Genomic DNA, 20,282 nt, shown 5'->3' on the forward strand with positions numbered 1-20,282 from the left:
CGAGGATACAATTTTTTGCACGTTGCAAATTTGAAAATGAAAAAATCAAATTTTTTGCAAAAAAATCCGTTTTTGTAAAAAAAAATCAGTTCAGGAAATATTGAAACTTAATAATTCTCGACAGTTTTAGTGTCCCAATTCAATTCTTGAACATAATGTCGCACATTATTTAGTATGAAATCTTTCAAGAAAAAATATATCTTGACGACAAACTGTAAAAGAAAAACTATACACGCGCACATTGAAAAGGTTTTAAACACCGAATTGATTTAAAAATGACATATTTGCCAGCGAAACGGAGCCCTCCTGGGATTCATTCGAGATAGAAACCGTCCCTCGTTTTTCTTTGATCTCGTTGGCAAATCAGAAACATTTCTGTTGATTTAAACGGACTAACTGCCACTTGACTGAGGAGGAGAGAGGTGGGTGGTAGCAAGCACGGAGCACTCTTAGTCAAGGAGAAAGTCCAGTCTGTCGGCAGATATGGAGGTATTTTGTGTGTATGTGCGAGTAGGTAGATTCGGTGTTCTGCTCGTGATGTGCTTCCCCGTCGAGTTGCCTACTTGTTCAAATTGGTGGGGGTGACGTTGATTGACATGACATTGCACAAGGCATACTCAAACTGAGACTTGAGATTTTTACGTAACAGGGAAACTGCGTGGAAGAATGTGGAGAAAAATGCAAACCATATCGCAACCACTCTAAATAAGGTGGTAACAAAAATTGTTACCGAGAGTGGTAAGAAATTGTGAAGAAATTGACACGAAATTTAAATTTATTAAGTTGAAATTGATTTAAGCGTGGTGGGGAATTTTAGTTTCGGGAACAATTATAATTTTTGCCGAAAAAGACACTTATTTTGTGATTCAGAGTTGGCTTTCACTTACCATTGTGACCGGAGAAGGGCTTCCGAAAGAACGGACGAACAGCTCTACATAGACTTTGGTGGGGGTGGTGTTATCTGTGGAGAAAGTTGGTTTTATCGTAATGATCACCAATTTCTGACGAGTTTTTTAAGAAATGTAATTTTTCTATAATATGACGAAGTGGGGAACGCTGGGCAGAAAGTATTGACTGAAAAATTAAATTGATTCATAAGATTTATGAATATTTTACAGAAAATGTAGGAGGTTAGAGTCGAAAATAATTTATCGATATAATAAATCGGTTAATTATTTTATAGGTTGGTTCTGCATATTGTATTTATATTAATTGCACTTAAGTAATACTTAATAGAAAACTGAACCGTGTAACAGAACGTATTTCTATTTTCAACATTCATCAATTCATCCCAAATCCGAAAAAAATCATCCAATTTCCTAAAATGAAACTGCCCCACTCTTGGACTTGAATTGATTGCTTAAAACATAAATCAATTCCGTTTTCGGCATGTTTTTGTCTATTTTTGCTCATTTTTTTGCTCTTACTCAAATGATTCGTGGGTGTTGCTCTCCTGTCGTAATTCCTCTTTAGCAGTTTGTCCAGAATTCCTAAATCTTCAATGGTCGCTCCCAACCTGGAATTATAAATAAAACAGAATAAACCTCTCGTACATATAAACCAACTTGAATGCATATAATCTCCTCAAAGAGTACAAAACTATGCTTCAATTCCATCCCAAACAATGGAAAACTCTATTAATTTCCAACCCACAATGTTTCCGAGAGAAACGTAATTCTTTCATGAAATTGGACCCTTACTGCACTTTGTTTCGTTTCCAATTGTTGGGAAAAATGGGCATTATTTTTTCACTCGTATCGATTCAGTGTCATGTGACCATCCATAATAAAAAAATTGTCCGACAAGATTTATCGTTTGGAGAAGATTACATCAGTGTTTTTCGTCCAGGGAGGAAAATAAATAAAGCAGATTTGTCTGGTTCGCCTGTCCAGTTAAAGCTATGGCCCATTAATAATTAAGCATGCTCAAATATTCAAATCCTCCTCCACACTTTCCCCGCCTGAAAATAGTCTCATGACTTTCTCTCCCCCCAAACAACCTGGCGACATTAATAATTCTACATAGTTTCGGTGGTGCCATGTGTTGCATCTGGTTTTATTAACGATGCGGGTATGTGAGTAAGTACGGTACACTCTAAAACGAGGTGGAAGTAAATGTTTACTGGTAATAATTTGTTACCAGTTTGGGAACGAATTTGTAGGGAAAATTAATTGACGGAAGTAATAGGACAGAAATTATATTGATTTATAGTCACCGAATGGTAAATGGTTTACACCGAACGGTAAACGATTGACACCGTAATAATATAATAAATTATCAATTATTATATGACACGAAATTGTTAAAGAAAATTGGGATCCAAATACTGAATCTGATTATGCTTTTTATAATAAAACAAAATTTTATTTTATAAACGGGCGTCATAATCTTGAACTCAAGGATAAAACTATTATTAAAATTTTGTTTCATAGAAAATAAAAAATGGCAGAAAAATACTACTCTACCAAAGCTAAGGACACCCGTTTACGGATTAATAATTCATACAAAGTACTAATCTGTACTTAAGGTTAGCGAGTTAAAAAAATATTTAAAATTATAGAATTGCAATCTTACCTAATCAGAAACGGCTGCAAATCTATTTTATAACTTTGGCATATAAAATAAGCAGAAATATATTACAAATGGCGTTACACAATGCAAACCTCTTTTTTGCAACAAAACTAGTATTCTTAATTTTACTTCTTTCCACGATGATCGCGATTAATGCGAAATGATTTTTTTCAATTTCTTACGTTTGTTCAGTCAATTTATCATATTTTTGTAAAAATTTGACACAGTTTTCTGTTGACAACGGGTCACGTTGAATAACTTATTACCAACTGGGTAAACCGTTTTATCTGACGAAATCATGTTCTATGAATAAATACGTCGCAATTTAATTCCCACATTTATAACAGTGCAATATCTTCTCCAGCAGATGTATGACCTCGCCTCGTCACCTAATTATTTCCTGCAAACTCTTCACCACCACCTGATTTGCATCCTCGATCAACTTTTAAAGTTATCAAACAGGCCGACGCCACGGACAACGGCGACGAGAAGTTTATTAGCTTGAGAAGAAGAAGAACTGAACGCACGTACTGTACGTAAGCCAAGTCAGACCACCGCCATCCATCCATTCTGGACTGGATTAAAGCTTAGCTGTGAATTATGACCACAAACCCGCAAACTGTGACAAGGCTCATTATATCGCAGCGATCGATAAGCCCCATCGCAAGAAAGTGTATTTATGTACGCTGGAAGATAACAGATTAACGGGTTTAGTTCCCGTATAATAAACCACATTCAAAACTAACATACTGCTCGCTGAGCTGACCTTATTTATTACGTCGAAATTCCGAACAATATGTATGTAGAGGAGGAACAAAGAGGAAGGTCGAGTGGATTTTGGATATATGTACCAGTCAAATTTCGTTACTGCGTGGTAGTAAAATGGATATAAAGTAAGTAAGTAAGAGTCTGGGCTCATATAAATAAGTGTCATTAAATTGGAAGTGGATGGCATGTCGGGAAAGAGAGAGAGGGAATCTTCTGGATGAAACCTTTGGAGAAAATGGACATGGAAATGACACTAAGCTCACGAAATCTCTGATTTCATCCTTGTCAAGTAGTATTTTCGGGGGCAGGGTTTCCAAATTGTGCGGAAAAGGGAAAATTAAGCAGGGTATGGAAAATGTTGATATATGTGGGGCAAAATTGGTGGCAGGAAGGTTACGAAATTTTTAATAGTCATTTATCTTCGGGTGAATGATACTATTTCACAATTTTTTTAGTTATTAAAAATATTACATAATTTCAATCATTTTTTTAACAATTTGACGCCGTTTTGGTAATACATTTTGTTTAGCAGATTAAATGTATAAATTAGGTTCCTAGACGTTAAGATTTTTGTTAAAATCATTGGAAAGTAGATCTCCGTATGTGAATGATTATTGAAAGATCTTTGGTAACGATATATGGGTGAAACAAAATTGATAGTATTTAACAATTTTTTGCAATCATTTTTTTGCTTAACACTGACGCCATTTTAGTAATAACTTTTTATTTCTTAAGTAAGTTGTACCCATTAGATTCTGCAAAAGCTTTGTAAAAATCCCCAAATAGGAATGATTATTCAAGCAGTTAGGAAACGGCTGCAGTTTCGTAAAAACTGTACCCTCTAAATATCACGGTAGAAATAATATATTGCCCTCAAACTATGCTTCAAGCTAAGTAACAAAAATACAAAACGTTACTTCAAAAAACTCCCAAAAAATCAAATCACAAATGCTACAAAATCCCAAAAACTGCCCTGAATTCGCACCCTGCCCCATTAATCCTTTCCCCACTTTCTCCTTATTTATCCCTTTCCACTCCGTAACTCATCATCATATCTTCCGGACATTTTCCCTCCTCAAGTGGAAACCTGAATGAACATTTTTACTATTTTTCTCATCGTCCTCGTAGACTTAGCGACCACACCCACACGAACATGTCCCTCTCTCTTTCGACAGACGTGACCACGACCAACAGGATTCACCAAAAATACTGTCCCATGTCGGATTAATCTTGTCTTTTCTGGTAAATAAAATACCCCAACAAGCAAACCAACCTTCTCGTAACAAAAATAATTTGAGCCACGGCTGCAGATTTGACGATGACGAAGACGAAGACGACGGCGATGGGAAAGATTAAAGATTACAGACCATTAACCATTACATTTATCCTTACCGACCGGACTACTACTCAATCTTTGTGATTTTTTTTTGTGCGGGAGAGAGAAAGTCGCCTCGTAAAGCTTTCTCTTTTTATTTCTCTCTCTTGCTCGCAATTGAATTGATGATGAACAGGGATGATAACAAGCAAAAAATGCGAGGCATCTTTTATTAAGCAGGGCAGTGGATGGAGCATGGCATGATTAATGATATTTCTATACGTATGTGGGTTGAGTGGTTTGGTTTGGTTTGGTTCGCATGGTTGGGCATCATTTAGTGGGTGGGGACATGAAACGGAGATATGCAAGAGTGACCGTGTTAAGTTTTTTTCAAGGAGGGGAGGAGGAGGAGAGATAAGGATGGGCAGTGTTTTTTTGATGTATTCATGATCTGGGGAATTTTGATTTTTTAATTTTTTTTCGAAAATCGATAAGTCTCGTGGTGGCCGGTGGGATTTGATTTTGAGACGATTTTTTTCTTAGAAAATGTAGGGCAGATTTTTACTTGTAGTTGGAAGAGGTCTGAATTTGATTTTTGGTTTTGATGGTGGTGTATAAGAAATAAAGGTTTGTCTCCATACTAGTATCGATGGTTCTATTTTTGAAAGCTCAGTGAGTGATTTTTAGTATTTGAGAGTCGTTATGAAGGTAAAAAAGTACTGGTCATGTAAGAGAGTAGGTGGACAGATATGTATAATAACTTTGCGTATATTTATGCTTCTTCATAATATGAAAACAGCATGATTTTAATATGCAAATATAGTTAAAATATCAAAACAGCGTGATCAAAAAGCTGCTGATTTATAGTTTGATCGAAGTTTTATTTTTGAAACAAAGTCACGTGATTCATAGTGTTCGAGATTATTACGAAAGTAAAAAGCTCGTAAACAGTTGGCGATCTGAATTTATAGTAGCTATTAATATATACTCTTTCAAAATATTAAAACGGCGTTAGACTATAGCTGCATATTTTTTTCTAAATGGTGATTTCTAAAATTTGCATTATTTCTTCTAGTTTGCAGACCATTTGATGTAACAAATTATTGATTAATAAATTAATGTTTTAGGTTTTTAATCAGCTGAAATATGGCATTATATTTTAATTATCATTGTACAAGGACTTATTAAGTAAATTTTTACCTGAACATTTGGGAAATATCGATTTAAAGCATATGGTAATTAGAAAATATGATTGTGCATGGTTAATTATCTTAAGAGCTTATGTATACCTTTTATGCCACAAGGTATATTTTACTGAATTGTGAAGTAAAAAAGACCAAGAATATCAATGGTATGTCAGAACATAATAAATTATCCTTATTTTATTACCATCTCTCTAAATAATGGTGAAATAATATACAACAAACCAAGTTCTAAAGTGTTATCCTGTCCTCGACACACACTCGCATATTTGCATCTTGAAGATTTGTGAGGGAGGATGTGATGATAGTAATAAAGCGATAAAAAATTAGAGACGACAAGACACCCCATTATCATCATCACAATACGCATATGGTGAAAGCAGGGTGAAAGTACTCATAACCGCAGCACCATAATTCCCGAATCCTTCCACGATATAAATCTAAGAGAAAAACATTACGAAAAAAAATTCTGTATAAAATTTTTCTCCAAGGTTTTCCCTCCATTCATAAAAGTGAGTGAAATTCTGGCCTGTTTGCCACCCCTAAAAAAAGTGGAGAGAAAGAGAGATAAAAGAGAAGAGGAGATCATTAAATATGTGCGAAATCTGTGCCTGTGCTTTTCTGCCTGCCCGCTGGTTTGATTCGACGTTGATTCCGATGTCCAACTGGGTTTTTGAGAGCTTGGATGGAGCCGAATTTTTATGACTTTTTCGCAGTCACTTCCATCCACCACCCACCCAGTTAAAGGACACGCTTAAAAATGGGGGGATGCAATATCCTCCGCTTTTATGAAAAATGCGACTTGTATTCATGCCAAGTTACATATATAGAGATAGTACAAAACGCATATTTGTTTGAGAAAAAGTACGCACCTGAAACAATATATTATCATTTCGACCGTGTAAAAATTTGCAAATCGGTGTATAAGTTTGCAAATTTTATAAAACAGTAATTTTTTTGCAACTTTAAATTAATAATAGAAAAACAACGACTGCTTACAAATACGTAATCATAAAAAAGTTAGAACAAATTCCACCCCAATCTGTAGTAATTTTCTAGTCCAATGGCAACTATTTAAAATAATGCAAATTGGTAACAAAACGTATGTATCAAAGTTCTAAAAAAAAATACTACAAATGTTACTACACAGTGGAAACACCCTCTCACAAGTTTACCACCACTGTTAAAAAATATCAGAAACTTTCCTTCCCCTTAACAAAAATTCAGTCCTCCAATTTTTAAGCGTGCCCAACCGAGTTAGTCATCCGCCATAAATCTCAATTCCACTTCACATCACATCGTGATCCCGTCTCTCCCCCTGCTTAAACAAACATTGCTTCATTTTATTTTATCTCGTAATCCAGAATCAACTACGACCGGATGCAGCTCTCCTGCATGTGTTTTGCTTTCACTCGAGACAAAGAAACTCCAACCAGATTATTATTCGCATCATGTTATACATTGCAAACACGCTGCGACCGGAACTAGTGTGACATTTGGCTTTCCTCCTCCTCCTCCGAAACCAAAATCGCCGTCAATCACTCATTTTACTCTGTCGTCCTTGTCCACGATATAAAGGTCACGATTCAATTTCAGAATTTCAGATTTATCGAACTTTATTTACATAGATTGACAGATGCACATCAGATTTGCATATTCGTCTCAAATCACCCCGTCAAAGATCAAACCAACAACAAACAAGGGTACGTGATGCAGGCTTTACGAGCCTGAGACCACTAATGGTTTCAATTACTCATGTCAGAAACATCTTACTTACTTTACAAATATAGTGCTTTTGTTGTTTTGGGAAACAAAACAAGTGAAATTTTCATCCCGCAGCAAAATAGCTTTACCCATTCATTTGGAACAAGGAGAGAGAGAAAGAAAGTAAAACGGGGACGTGGAGCTGGTTTTGTTTGGAGTGGATTCGCGAATTCACAGGGAAATTGAGTAAGGAGAAAGATGAAGATAATGACAACCCCATTAAACAAGTGGGGAAAAGTACAAAGTCAAAAGAGAAAGTAAATGGAGGAACGAAACGGCTGAATTAATCATTTCGCTTTCAGTCAGAGTTTCCAGGACAGATCAGAATCTCCATTTCCATAAAATTGGGGAGAAAGTAGATGTTGTAACAAGGCTGTAAAATTCAGCTTAGCCACCCACGTAAAAGGATTTATCATGGATAAGGAAAAAAATTGGGGAAAAAGTGCAACAGACATTTTGCGAAATATTTGGCGATTTGATTCAGATTTGATTTTGTAGTTGTGTGTCAAAAGAGAAATATTATAGGCAAAAAACTGGGTAAAAAGTGCAGCAAATATTTTACCAAATATTTGGCAATTTGATTTTGTGGTTGTGTAGAAATATTTTGGGAATGAGAGAGAGAGATGTGAAAATGATGGATATTTAACAACATTCATCCATCAAGAGGAGAGTGTTAGAGCGAAATTAAATTACTTAAATTGATGGAAATAAATGATGAGTTTTGAGAAAAATAAATTTTGTTGGCAGGGAAGAATTGAGTTTGAGGGCTGGCTGGATGGTCACAATTAGTGCTTTTTGTTTAGTGGGTGAAAGTAGTGTGGTTAGAGAGGGCTTTCCCCCAAACACGTGGAGGAAGTTTTATCAAAGTTTTTATGTATTTAGTGCAGTCTGTGTTTCTATAAGGGTAAAATTTCGCTTAAAAGTTTAAACATTAAAAATATGGCGAGTTTAAGCGACGTTAATAACTAAAGAAGGAAAACTATAGAAGGTATAAATGCACCCAAAATTTAGATGCTTGATGGCAGAAACCCGGATCAATTTTGTCATTCGATTAAAAAATCACATTTACAGTCCAATGCATACAATTTTATATAAAAATATATAATTTTAAAAAATCTGTGTAGTTTGGCTTCATATTTTTCCATTAGCACATTTGCATATTAAAAAATATGTGTATGTACAAGGCTCATCTATAACCCTCACTAATTTCAATCGATCTTACTAAAAAAAATAGTACTCATCATGCAACCATCCTTTCACTCGTCGTAGATACATAATTTATATGAAAACTTTCAAAATTAAAATTCCTAAAATTTCCATTTCACTACCCTTCCACGACTCATCAAAGAATTTTAATGAACCACTTTTCGTTTCGAGCATCCACTCGTGTAATAAATGACTAGTGTACAGTATACAAATGAGAAACATGGCTTCCTGCCCGTTTTTGCCCGTGTCAATTAAATTTTAACCCAGTATTCGAACTCTAGCACTCACTCATCCCTCTGTTATTACTATTCGTTAAGGGAATTCTTGATGTGAATGGATGGCTTCTGTCGTTTGTTATTAACGTTTGCATGTGGTTTTATTTATACGGAAAACAATTTCCACGACACGTGGCGACGTGTTAGGTCACCCAACTTGGCGACGAGGGTGAGTGAAAGTTGTCACGTTGCCTGGTAGGCAGGACAGAAAGGTCGACCGTCGACGTATATACAGAGAAAAAGCCACCCACTCACGTATCGCTCATCGCAACAAGGCAATCTCTCTACGTCAGAAGGAAACCAGTGTTCGGTTTTTCGGAAACTTTCAGATTTTTGAATTTTGTCAAGTGATGATAAGAGAATCTGATTTTATTTGGAAGTATTTAATAATTTTGATATTTTTGTTAATGGTGTTAAATGTATGATTTTTTTGCACAAAAAAATCATATTTTTACCTTATCGTTTTCAACGCTGAAAGAAGATTCGATCCTTAAATTCTTACAATTAATTAGGTACTTTATTTATTTAATTGCCGACTACTGGCTCGGTAAATCCCCCAAATCTCATGTGACCTATCTCACAAACTTAAAAATATCATGTTGGGACAGGCCACGTGACGTTCGGCAAGGGATGGTTGACCTGTATTTATCAAAAGATAAATTATAATATTTTACGAGTGGCGTCTAACTGTTAGAATTTTTTAATTTAGAAATTTCTTTGTTACAATTCATGTTTCTTTTTGGACATCGTCATTGAGCCCTAAGTCATCTAATTTTATTTTGTACTTTATTTGTTAATTTTGATGTTATTGTTAATGGTGCTAAGGGTAGATGTTAAATGTAATGATATGCAGGCATGTATTTTTATCATGATTTTGTGTGATATGAAGATTGAGAGCATTGCACTTTATGTAAGAGACAGTTTTCATAGAGTAAAGTGACCGGCTCATACGCATGTAAGAATATGATATATTTTATATGAAGGTTATTGTGAAGGTTAAGGTGACGTGGAAGTGCCACGACTACATAAAATCCAGTTTTAACCAGAATTAATGGTAGGCGTTTTTAGTTTACATTTAGCTTCATAGTTAACTTTAACAAAAAGTCCCGAAGTAGACTCACAAGGAGAAGCACCTCAAGTCAAGAGGTCTCCTCATAAAATTATTAATTTGTGCCAATTTTATAGAAATAAAAGCTTCACTGCAAGCAATAGTTAAATTAAATTGGAATTGTAGTTGTCAAATAAGTCTTCACATTCTTCAGCGACACATTTGTGAGTTCTATCGATAGTCTGGTAGATTTTCGTGATACTCAACAGTAGACATTTTTTAGCATGTTTTTACATACATTACAGATGCATAGGGAATACCAATCCTTGCATAAATTGCATTTTTGAACAGTAATTGAAAGCTCTTCGTGGGTTGAGAAATACCTGCTTTTAATGTGGGATAAAATATAATCTAAAACTTGTTTTTCGAGGTAAATGGTGATTCTAAAAAATTTTAAAAAGGTTTTAAATACTTTCACAATTTTTCTAAACTCAAAAACCTCAATTGACCACAAAGTACCGAAAATTCGGACCAAACCAACAACCAACTTCCCTCCACAGAACATTTTCCGGGAAAAAGTCCTCAATTAAAACTACCCATTTTCCCCGAAACACTGGGAAAGTTGAAATAATAAAAGTTTTCCATGAGACGATTTTCATTACATGCAACACAACACACACCTGTCCTGTCCTGTTTTTCTCAGTCAGTTAAACCAAACCACACTACTTTCTCTCCCGACAACTTATTTCCATAAAGAGTGCGCTCCGAGAATAGGTAAAAAGGCCCTCATTCAATACGTGATTATTTTGATGCCTTATTTTTTCCCAGTACTTAGTGTTTCTTGGGTCGTTACGTAAAGCGGATTTTACCTCTTCACATTAAATTAATGCCTCGTGTTTCACCTGCAGGGTGAAGAATGCTATTTACTAAATAGGCCACGTTTTAATAGCCCTTTCATTTCATGATTCCACTCATGAAGGGAGAACAACACTTAAGATAAAAGAGAAAGTGAAAGAGAAAACGAGAGAGCTTTCGCTAAACTGGAGAGAAAAGAGAGAGAGAATTAAGGGCATCCTACTTATAAGTACTTACTCATCATCATCATCAGCCCGGCTGCCTAAAATCCTGATTTGGACACATACATGATGATAAGACGCGATGTGATAGTGGGTGGGAGAGAGTGAAGGGGGTAAGTGATAAGTTGGGAATGGCAGGGGAGTAAGTGGGGGAAAAATTAGGGTGAAGTAGGATTCAAAAATAGACTAAAATTTAAGTTTATTAGTAGAAATTTGGTAAAATTGTGAAATATGACCCGGGTGAAAATTTCATGTATTTTTATGCATAATTTGTTTGCATAATTATGCCCGAATTAAAGCAAGAATTTGCTGGTTTTTATGCAAAAAAGTTTATGCACAATATTTTATTCCATTTGGTTATGTCGAATTAGTTATGCATACTAATTTGTTTCGGTTGCAATGTACATAATTTTTTATGTCGAAATCTTTGGTACGACAATTGGCTGGTTTTTATGCATAAAGAATTATGACGAAATATTTTGTTATATCTTTGATTGTAATCTTTATTCAGCGAATTTATTGTTGGGTAATATACAACAATAATCATTAGAATTTTTACTGATTGTTACCATCCCGTGCCTTCGCCTTCTCCTCCCTGAGGAATTCGGACAATGTCTTCCGCAGCTCGTTTTTTAGGGTCCTCTTGCTTTTATGAAGACCTTGTCAGCAGTTGGGTTACCCGTGTCCGGCGCTTCACCAAAGCCTTCGTCTTTCAGTATGAAATCTGCAATATAAAATTATTTGCAAACGGATCGAATTTTCAATCATGTATTTTAATCAATTTTGTGGACATACTTATTACGGCATCTCTGCGAACACTATCAATTTCCGGGAGCGTCTCCCGTCCGCGATTAGCATTGGATTGCTTCCCAAACAATGAGTGGTTGGATAGCTCCTCAGCAGAGAATAGCTGTCTAAAAAGATTTCTTGCAAGTATCGTAGGTTTTGGTGACATCACTCTCATAGACGCCAGCACAGAAGACTCGATCCTTACACCTGATCCATCGAAAAGCTCGATGTTCTGTATATATTTATAAAAATAAGGAGGATAATATATTTATACAAGCTTATTTAGAGATCTAGAATGATAAAACATCGCTTACATTATCACTTTGATCAAATTTGCGCTTCAATTCTCTGTATTTCTGCTTCAGCCGTTTGTGCTTCTCCTTCAAGGACTGGTACTTTTCTGTTGCAAATTATGTTGCAAATATTAAAAATAATAAAAACGTTTAAGTTATGACTAAATCACCCTCGAAGTTTGTCGTTCCTTCGCCCAAGTTCCGACCTTCTTCCTCGTCAACGATACTAGGTGTTTGTACGAATTTGTGTCAGGATTTAGGTCAATAATTTGGTCCGATTCTAGAGAGTCAAGAACGTCTTGGATGGCATCTGCTCGTTCTCGACCGGCTACTAATCGGGCTTGCTTCCCTAAGGAAGAAATAGACACTTAATTAAGGTTCAATGGTGATTAGAAACTCAAGTGCAAGACGTGTTACCCTTTTTCTTCACGGGCATTTCAAGAATTTCATGACTTCGCTTATTTGTCGAAATGTCTCCAACTTTTGTTGTTTCGCCGTAGAAGTCTGCCCGTTCCCAGAGATGCTTTTCATCGTCCCCTATGATTAATTAAATGAATCGGTGTAATGAATGATTTCATTTGACACGATAATTAAAGTTGTACAATAAATTGATAAAACTCACCTGTTTCCAAAATTACGGCAGGGAAAATTTTACCTTTTTTCCAAATTATACGCACAATTTGGTTTATTAGAGACTTCGCATTTTGCCGAATAGCTCCGTCCTCAATACTTTCCGCCGGAACTACCGAATATTCTTTTGGAACTTTTTGTGACACCCACTCTACCAATAGGAAGGTCATTTTTAATTTCGACAGAAATTTGAAGTTATCTGTTAGTTAATTTTGGCAACTCAAAAAAATAGACGGAGTGAAGGAGCCAGCTAAATAAGAACACGATGTTGTGGCTTGGGTATACCGCGCTGTCGTCATTCCACACTTACCCCGTTCACGGAAGAAATATTCAAAATTTGCTTTATTGAAAACAAATATGCTGAAATGTCAAGCAGAAAATCTTACAAAAAATATTTCTCGTGCTCGGGAAGTGCAGCCTTATCAAATATTCCTCAACGAACAAGACACAGGAAGAGGACTGCTAGGGTACTTAATTTTTCAATGAATAACTGTAAATACAATTTCTTCAATTTGTAAAATATTTTCATTTTTACAGGCTTATTTGAATACTGTACGGGAAAACAATAGCCCTCCTGAATTTGAAATTCCACCGGAGGTGGACTTTGGAAACGAGTCGTCTGACACAAATGAGGATGACTCCGATTCCAGTGATTTATTCAGCGAACATGAAGTGAGCTTTAATTTACAATTAGAAAGTTTTCTTTTATTATAATATGCTGGCATGCAAATAATTATTACTTGCAGGTCGAAGTTGAAGAACTGTACACAGGAGCACGAATATCTCGGAAAGAAAGCAATCTCTTAATTCTGGGTTACTCAATTCGACATAAAATTACCAAAACAGCACTGTCAGACTTGCTAAACTTAATCAATTTCCATGTTCCTCATGGCGTTACTATTCCAACGTCCACATATTTATTTGATAAAGAGGTCGGAGGAGATTACAGCCGAATTCAAAAGGTAGCTTACTGCAAAGACTGCAAAGTTGAAATAAAGGAGGACGATTCTAAATGTGGCAAATGTCAAGTTCCGACTACTTTCTCGACGTGTTTGACAAGGGGTAACTTTTTCGTTTCCTTTGACATCAAAAAGTCCCTACAAGGTTTACTACAAATTCAAGCCATACAGAAATCTTTGGCAGAAAATTTGACTAGAAGACAGATGGGTGCGGTGTCCGAAATACGAGATATCATAGATGGCGATATGTACCACGGGCTCGGTTTGAAGGACAACGACATAAGTTGCAGCATCAATACGGATGGCGTCTCCATATTCAATAGCTCAAAATACAGCATTTGGCCTCTACTAATATCCATTAACGAGCTGGGTTATCAACTGCGAAGAAAATACACAATACTTGCTGGTTTGTGGTTTGGAGATGAAAAACCAAATTTCGATATTTTTCTTGCACCCTTTATCCAACAAGCAATCGAATTATCAAGAAATGGCGTAAATTGGATGTTCAAAGATGTGAAAAAATACAGTCGTGTATACTTTCCCTTACTGGCAGCCGATTCGGTAGCTCGGTGTCAACTGCAAGGAATCAATCAATTCAACGGGGAACATAGCTGCCCATGGTGTCTTGCTCGGGGGGAGTCCTTATCACTGTGACAAGGACGTCACAAGTGGGTATTCATCCCATCAAATAACCACGTCAAAAGAAGTCACCCAGAATTCTGCCGACACTAGTCAGAATTCCGGGACTCACTTATGGATGGAGAACGTACCACATCTAATTATGGAATTAAAACAGCATCGAAATTACTGCTCGTGCCAAAATTTGACATCGTTTGGGGATTCGTCTTCGATTACATGCACACAGTTTTATTGGGAGTTGTCAGATCGTTCACATACGCTTGGATGGATTCTAAAAATCATCTGGAACCATTCTATATTGGCAACAAGTATACAGAAGTAAATAATATGATCTTGTCCCTAAAATTTCCCCAAAACTGTAGAAGGCATCTTCGGGAGACAAGTGAAATGAAATATTGGAAAGCAAGTGAGTGGAAATTATGGATGCTAACGGCTACCTATTTATTGAAAGGAATCCTGCCAAGTTGTTATCTCAAACATTTTTCAAAACTGGTGAACGCAGTATATCTTCTTTGCCAAGATATTGTGACCGATACCGAAATACCTAAGAAGTTGCTCAAAAAATTTTGCTTTTCGATCCCTGATTTGTATGGCGACCGATTTTGCTCGTTTAATGCCCATTTGTTGCTTCATGCAGCGGAATGTGTACAAAATTGGGGTCCGCTTTGGAGTTACTCGCTGTTTCAATTTGAAAACTTCAACGGTGTTCTGACTAATAGTTTCTGCGGAACAAGACAAGTCGGAATGCAAATCGTGAAACGAATAGTGGTTACTCAGCGTTTGCTCTCGACGGCTGAATGTAGCTTTAGAAATTCGGAAGCAAAATCGCTTCACTTGTCGTTCACAGAAAATATCAAGCATTTCAAGAAGTCATTCACCGCTGGTTGTTGCACTGTGTTTGGGACTGGAAAATTGTATATCTTTAGTAATAATGAAAGAAATAAAATGTCGCGATTGGGATATTTAGAAACACAAGGAATTTCGTATAGCTCATGTTTAATAGCAGAAAAGTATTTTAACACGGCTCAAAGGGATACCAAAAAAGGGGTTAATTCAGTAATTCGAAGTGGTGACCAGTTTTTTGTTATATATAAGATAATATTACTTAGTGAATGTATACACCCATTAATGTTTTTGAAGAAGTGCAGCACAATACCCTCGAAGCTATCACTGGATTCTTTTCAAGTTCAGGCCGTGAGCAACAATCTTAGAATATTGCCAATGGATAAAATTGATCTCTGGAAATTTATATGCTTGTATGATGTTGGTGGTGAACTACGCTCGTTAACACGAATGATGAATAATGTAGAGTTGGAATAAAGTAGAACCTTGTAGAAAAAATAATGTTTTTCGACACAATTGTTTAGCATTAAGAATTATGGCAAAAATTTTACTCATAAAAGGGGAACAAATTTATGCATATTTTTTTGGGCTTATATGCCATGCATAAAACGTCATGGACCTCTATGCATATTTTTTTCGACAAAGCCGCCTACCTGCTTTCTGCATAAACCGCCAGACAATTTTATTCGTAAAATATTAAGCATAATGGTTTTGTCGAATTATGTACAATCTGCCACACACATTTTTACTCGGGGAATTTCATTGGTTTTAGCTTAGGATAAAAAGATTAAAGATTTTAAAAAAAAGTTATGAAATATTGGTGAAAGGTTTATCAAACGAGAAAATTTTATTAAATTAGATAAAAATGAAAGGATTTGATGCAGAATATTTTATAAAATTTTAAGAAGTTCAACCAACATACAAGATCAAGTAAATTCAATCAATTGAATAATTTATAAGCCAGAATTTATTTTTGTCATAAAACAAGCAAAAAATTATATTTAATTCCAGATGTTTTGGCGTGTCTATCCCATTTTCGTAATGTCTTTAATACGGAAAATATGGTAGACTTATAACTGATTGAGTAATTGTTTTAAAAATCACTTCGTAATAAATTTGAATAATTGAAAAGTCCGCAAAAAAATGTTCAAAATTGTATTTTTCATTAATTTTTCCCCTTTGTTGCACAAGGCCCTTCCTATTTCCGCCCCTGCCACAGCCTTCTCCTCGAACCCACACCACGCCACACTTAATACGAGCACTCATCTCCTGTCTCTATTTTCACAGAATGAGAGATAAAACTAAAAGGACAAAACTTTTCTCAAAGTACAACACAAAACAACAAAACGTACTCTGGTCTGGTCTCTCTGGAAGGGACAGATTGCAAAATAGGAAAGTGGAAGAAAGTGACAATTTCTTTCGCCTCGCCTCAACCAATATCCGCTCTGTTACCTTTCTTTCTCTCTCCCACTTTTACAACTTTTCGTCATAAATCCAAATTTTGAGTTGAAAATAAACACGGAAGTGACAGGGAGAAAGTTGAATTGAATTTTTGCAAGGTTGGACAGCACTAAAACTAAGTTGACGGAATTATCTATGTATCATGGACTGCGTAGGAGTTGCCAAGTTGGTAACGATTTATTTCTGAATGGTAACAATAATTTTTGAGAAAATTCACATTTTCTTGCAAAAATTTCCAACAACAAATTTGACTTAAGAGACATTTTTTCGGAACTCATGGATGTAAATTTATCTGATGGTCACAAGCTTTCGGAAAATACTTTTTCCTTCATAAGACGAATTTGACACTTTCAAAATTCGAATACCGCCCCCTAGCAAATTTCGATACAATTTCGCTCCAGAAATATCTAAACACTGATGTAATTTTCACGTAATTAAATATCTGCTCATTCGAAAAAAAGAAAATCGTGGAAGCCTGCTATTCCATGACATTCACATTTTTCACTCGGAGAATTCCACCACCGCCACTTTCTCCACACCTGTCCACACACCGATTTTTTCCACTTTGGTATTCACCTCCACAGCTACAAAAAACCCACCCCATTCATCAGCCTATTGAAGCCAAGAACCGTTCAACTATATAGTCGACTGGTTTTGGTCACTCGAGTGGAACAAGATTTACCGAGACCGCAGAAAGGTCCCCCGATCAGTATAGAAGGACATGACACGTCGACACAAATCTTGTACATGACGACGAGACCATGCCATCATCGGCTCACAATCTGGTCTGTAATTCGTTAGTTATATATGCACTCTTAAAAAAAAGAGGGGATACGATTTTCCGGAAATTTTGGTTTCAAGATCAATCAATCAACAGTAAAGTTAACAATAAGTAAGAAGTGAGAATATATTATAGTTTTGCTACTAGATATTCATTGCGAAGATAGGACATTCATTCTTTTTGAAAATACCTGGGTTTTATGAATCCTGTAGTTTTATTTAATCAAGCAAATTATTGACACATGGGACAAAGTTAATGTGCAATTTTGTATGTTTTTAATATATAGTTGTAATTTGTTCCAAAATTCAGCTAGTTAATTAAAATACTTTAATAACAATAGTACGGAATTTAAAAATTGGGAGAATAATAATTATAGTCCCAATTTTTAAAATAATTATAATTATTAGAATTGGCAATCCCTTAATTATTACCCAACTATCGAAACCCAATCTATAAATTTTATTTAACTCTGTTTTTGATAATAAAAATTATTTCAGCTTGTAAACTATACAACTATCATTTCTACAAATTATAAATCTATAAACGAATTAATTTTATTTACAAAACCAAAATCAAAGTACTAATAATGTAAATTAAGGTAAAGTTTACTACTTTTGATATTAAAATATATAACCATAAACCCAAACTAGCAATTACAGTGATGTCTAAAAATCTGCCACCAATTTCTAAGTGTGTCCCGTCTACGCCATCCATGAAGAGAAAGTTCTGACCTAATTTAATCAACACCTTTCACTTTCACTGACCAAACAACTACGTAACTAATCGAATCTGTGCCCCCGCTAACACTTAAAAATTTTCCCTTTTACGTAACAACCAAACTCACGGATGAGATATAACGAGATGGATTTCATACTTTGAAATTGATTCTAATTTTTACACCCTTGACTACTTGCCACTTGATCAACTAATCCCGTCTAATGAGCACTACTCAACTTTTCGCTGTGCAAATATGTGATCTAGTTAAAATTATGCTTCATTGCACAAAACCGTATGTACCTAACCAAACTCGCTAAAGTGTGCATGCAGCCAACCAACCAAGCATCAGATACCGGCTGAGCAGTGGCCGCGGAAGCTATGGGGACATTAACATTGCAGCGGGGGGCATACCTGTTCAAAAATTTAGTTTTCATTCAAAACTCAGTCATTGAAGATTTTCATTTACATTCAGTCATTATCGTTCAAATTGATAACATTTCACTTCATCGGACTTCATTTCTTACTGCGCCCCACGTATTAAGTATTTGGAGAAAAATGAATAAGTGAAGAATTCTTCATTCACAGTCATTCATCTGAAATTCATCTGAAATCCTTCAGTCATTTTCATTCAAACGACAGGAGATTCAGTTGCATTCATTATCAGAATCAGTCAAATGAATGAAAGTGAACAGGTATATGGATACGGAAGGGAGGGGTTTATATGACATGGGCAGATGATGGGGACATTACCCTTCTGTCCCCACGGTTCCGCCGTCACTGCCGTCCGTAACAAAAGCAATCAAATAATGAATGCCCGAAAACCGCAATAGTAGACTCTTGGGAGACTGGTGAAAGCAGACTTTCTCTCCACTACCGCCGCTCGTTAACTAGCTATTTACTCGCAAAATACTGCGGCAGTAGTGAAGGCAAAGAAAATGGGTATGCATTTTCCTGCCCATCGTGACAATGAGTATTATCTATATTATTATCACCCCTTTTTGTTGACCTGACCCGACGCCCTTCGCTTTTGGCTCAAGGTTGGGTCGCTCTCTCTCTCGACGGATTTTATTTTATTGTTGCGCGAAATTGGATTGGATTCTGAAACTTGGGACGAGGACGACGAGGTCTTAATTTATACGAGCGAGTAAAAGTAAAATCATGTCGATATAAAATGGATGAAATGAAGTCCCCCTTGAATTAAACCACTTTTATTATTGTTTTCCTCCATCTTGGAACATTCATTGTTTATTGAAAATAATAAATGATTCAGTTACGTACGTACGTAAGAGGAAGGAAGGAGAAGAAGGAGGAAGTGGAGAGAGAGATGCATGCAAAGGTGGATGGATTGGTGGGGATGAAAATAAGCCGAGTTTTACGAGGACGAAAGTGATTTAATTGGAGAGGCAAATTGTATTAATGAAATTTAAGTTGGGAAATAAAAATGAGATGAAAGGGAAGTGGATTTTAGTGGATTGCAATAAAATTAGTTGTGTTATATGAAACTTAACGCAACTCGATACACGGGAAACTCCACTGAATTCAATAAGAGAAACTCAGCTCACAATGAAGGTCTCCCAGTCTGCAATTTTTACCAAATTACAAATAGTGTTAATCGATCACAAACTTGATTAATATGAAATTTGCAAAGACACAATCTGCCAATGCGCAGGGTGGGCAGAGATATTTGTACCCGAAGAGGAGAAAACATGGTCTAAAGTTGACTAACCTTACATTTTACAAATTTACGGTGCGATTTCTCATCTTCGGATGCAAATTTATCTGCCAAACCTGAGTTTTGGCAAATCGTGCCTTTTGCAAAATTCATAATGATCAAATTTCTGATCGATGGACACTAATTTAGTAAAAATCTGAGAACATACGCTGGGTTACCCCCACTGTTAGAGTTAACTCAACTCAACTCAGGCAAAACTACTCAACTCAACTT

General features: G+C 35.9%; 1 protein-coding gene and 1 long non-coding RNA gene across 7 annotated transcripts in view; both read right to left on the reverse strand.

Moving 5' to 3' along the window:
* Positions 1–20,282, reverse strand: part of LOC110848592 (glycine receptor subunit alpha-2) — a 41,600-nt gene that overhangs the window by 15,915 nt on the left and 5,403 nt on the right. For 3 of the 4 annotated variants that reach the window (XM_035851169.1, XM_035851170.1, XM_035851168.1), the window contains 2 exons: positions 1,428–1,516; positions 888–961 (listed from right to left, as the gene is read on the reverse strand). In XM_035851169.1, coding sequence (XP_035707062.1) covers positions 888–961; positions 1,428–1,516 — 163 coding nt within the window. Of the gene's footprint in view, positions 1–887; positions 962–1,427; positions 1,517–2,574; positions 2,884–20,282 lie in introns of those variants that run through there. The other variant, XM_035851171.1, reaches the window with a different exon arrangement.
* On the reverse strand, positions 11,316–18,733 carry LOC110848593. Of its 3 annotated transcripts, none has more exons than XR_004834677.1 (4): positions 12,725–18,733; positions 12,329–12,656; positions 12,021–12,246; positions 11,316–11,949 (listed from the first exon to the last, which is right to left on the reverse strand). It is a non-coding gene; the product is annotated as an uncharacterized LOC110848593 (long non-coding RNA). The 3 variants fall into 3 exon arrangements; XR_004834676.1 differs by having other exon boundaries at positions 12,329–12,414; positions 12,478–18,733; XR_004834675.1 differs by having other exon boundaries at positions 12,329–18,733.

Source organism: Folsomia candida, unplaced genomic scaffold (genome assembly GCF_002217175.1).
Source record: "Folsomia candida strain VU population unplaced genomic scaffold, ASM221717v1 Fcan01_Sc004, whole genome shotgun sequence".
NCBI lineage: Eukaryota > Metazoa > Arthropoda > Collembola > Entomobryomorpha > Isotomidae > Folsomia > Folsomia candida.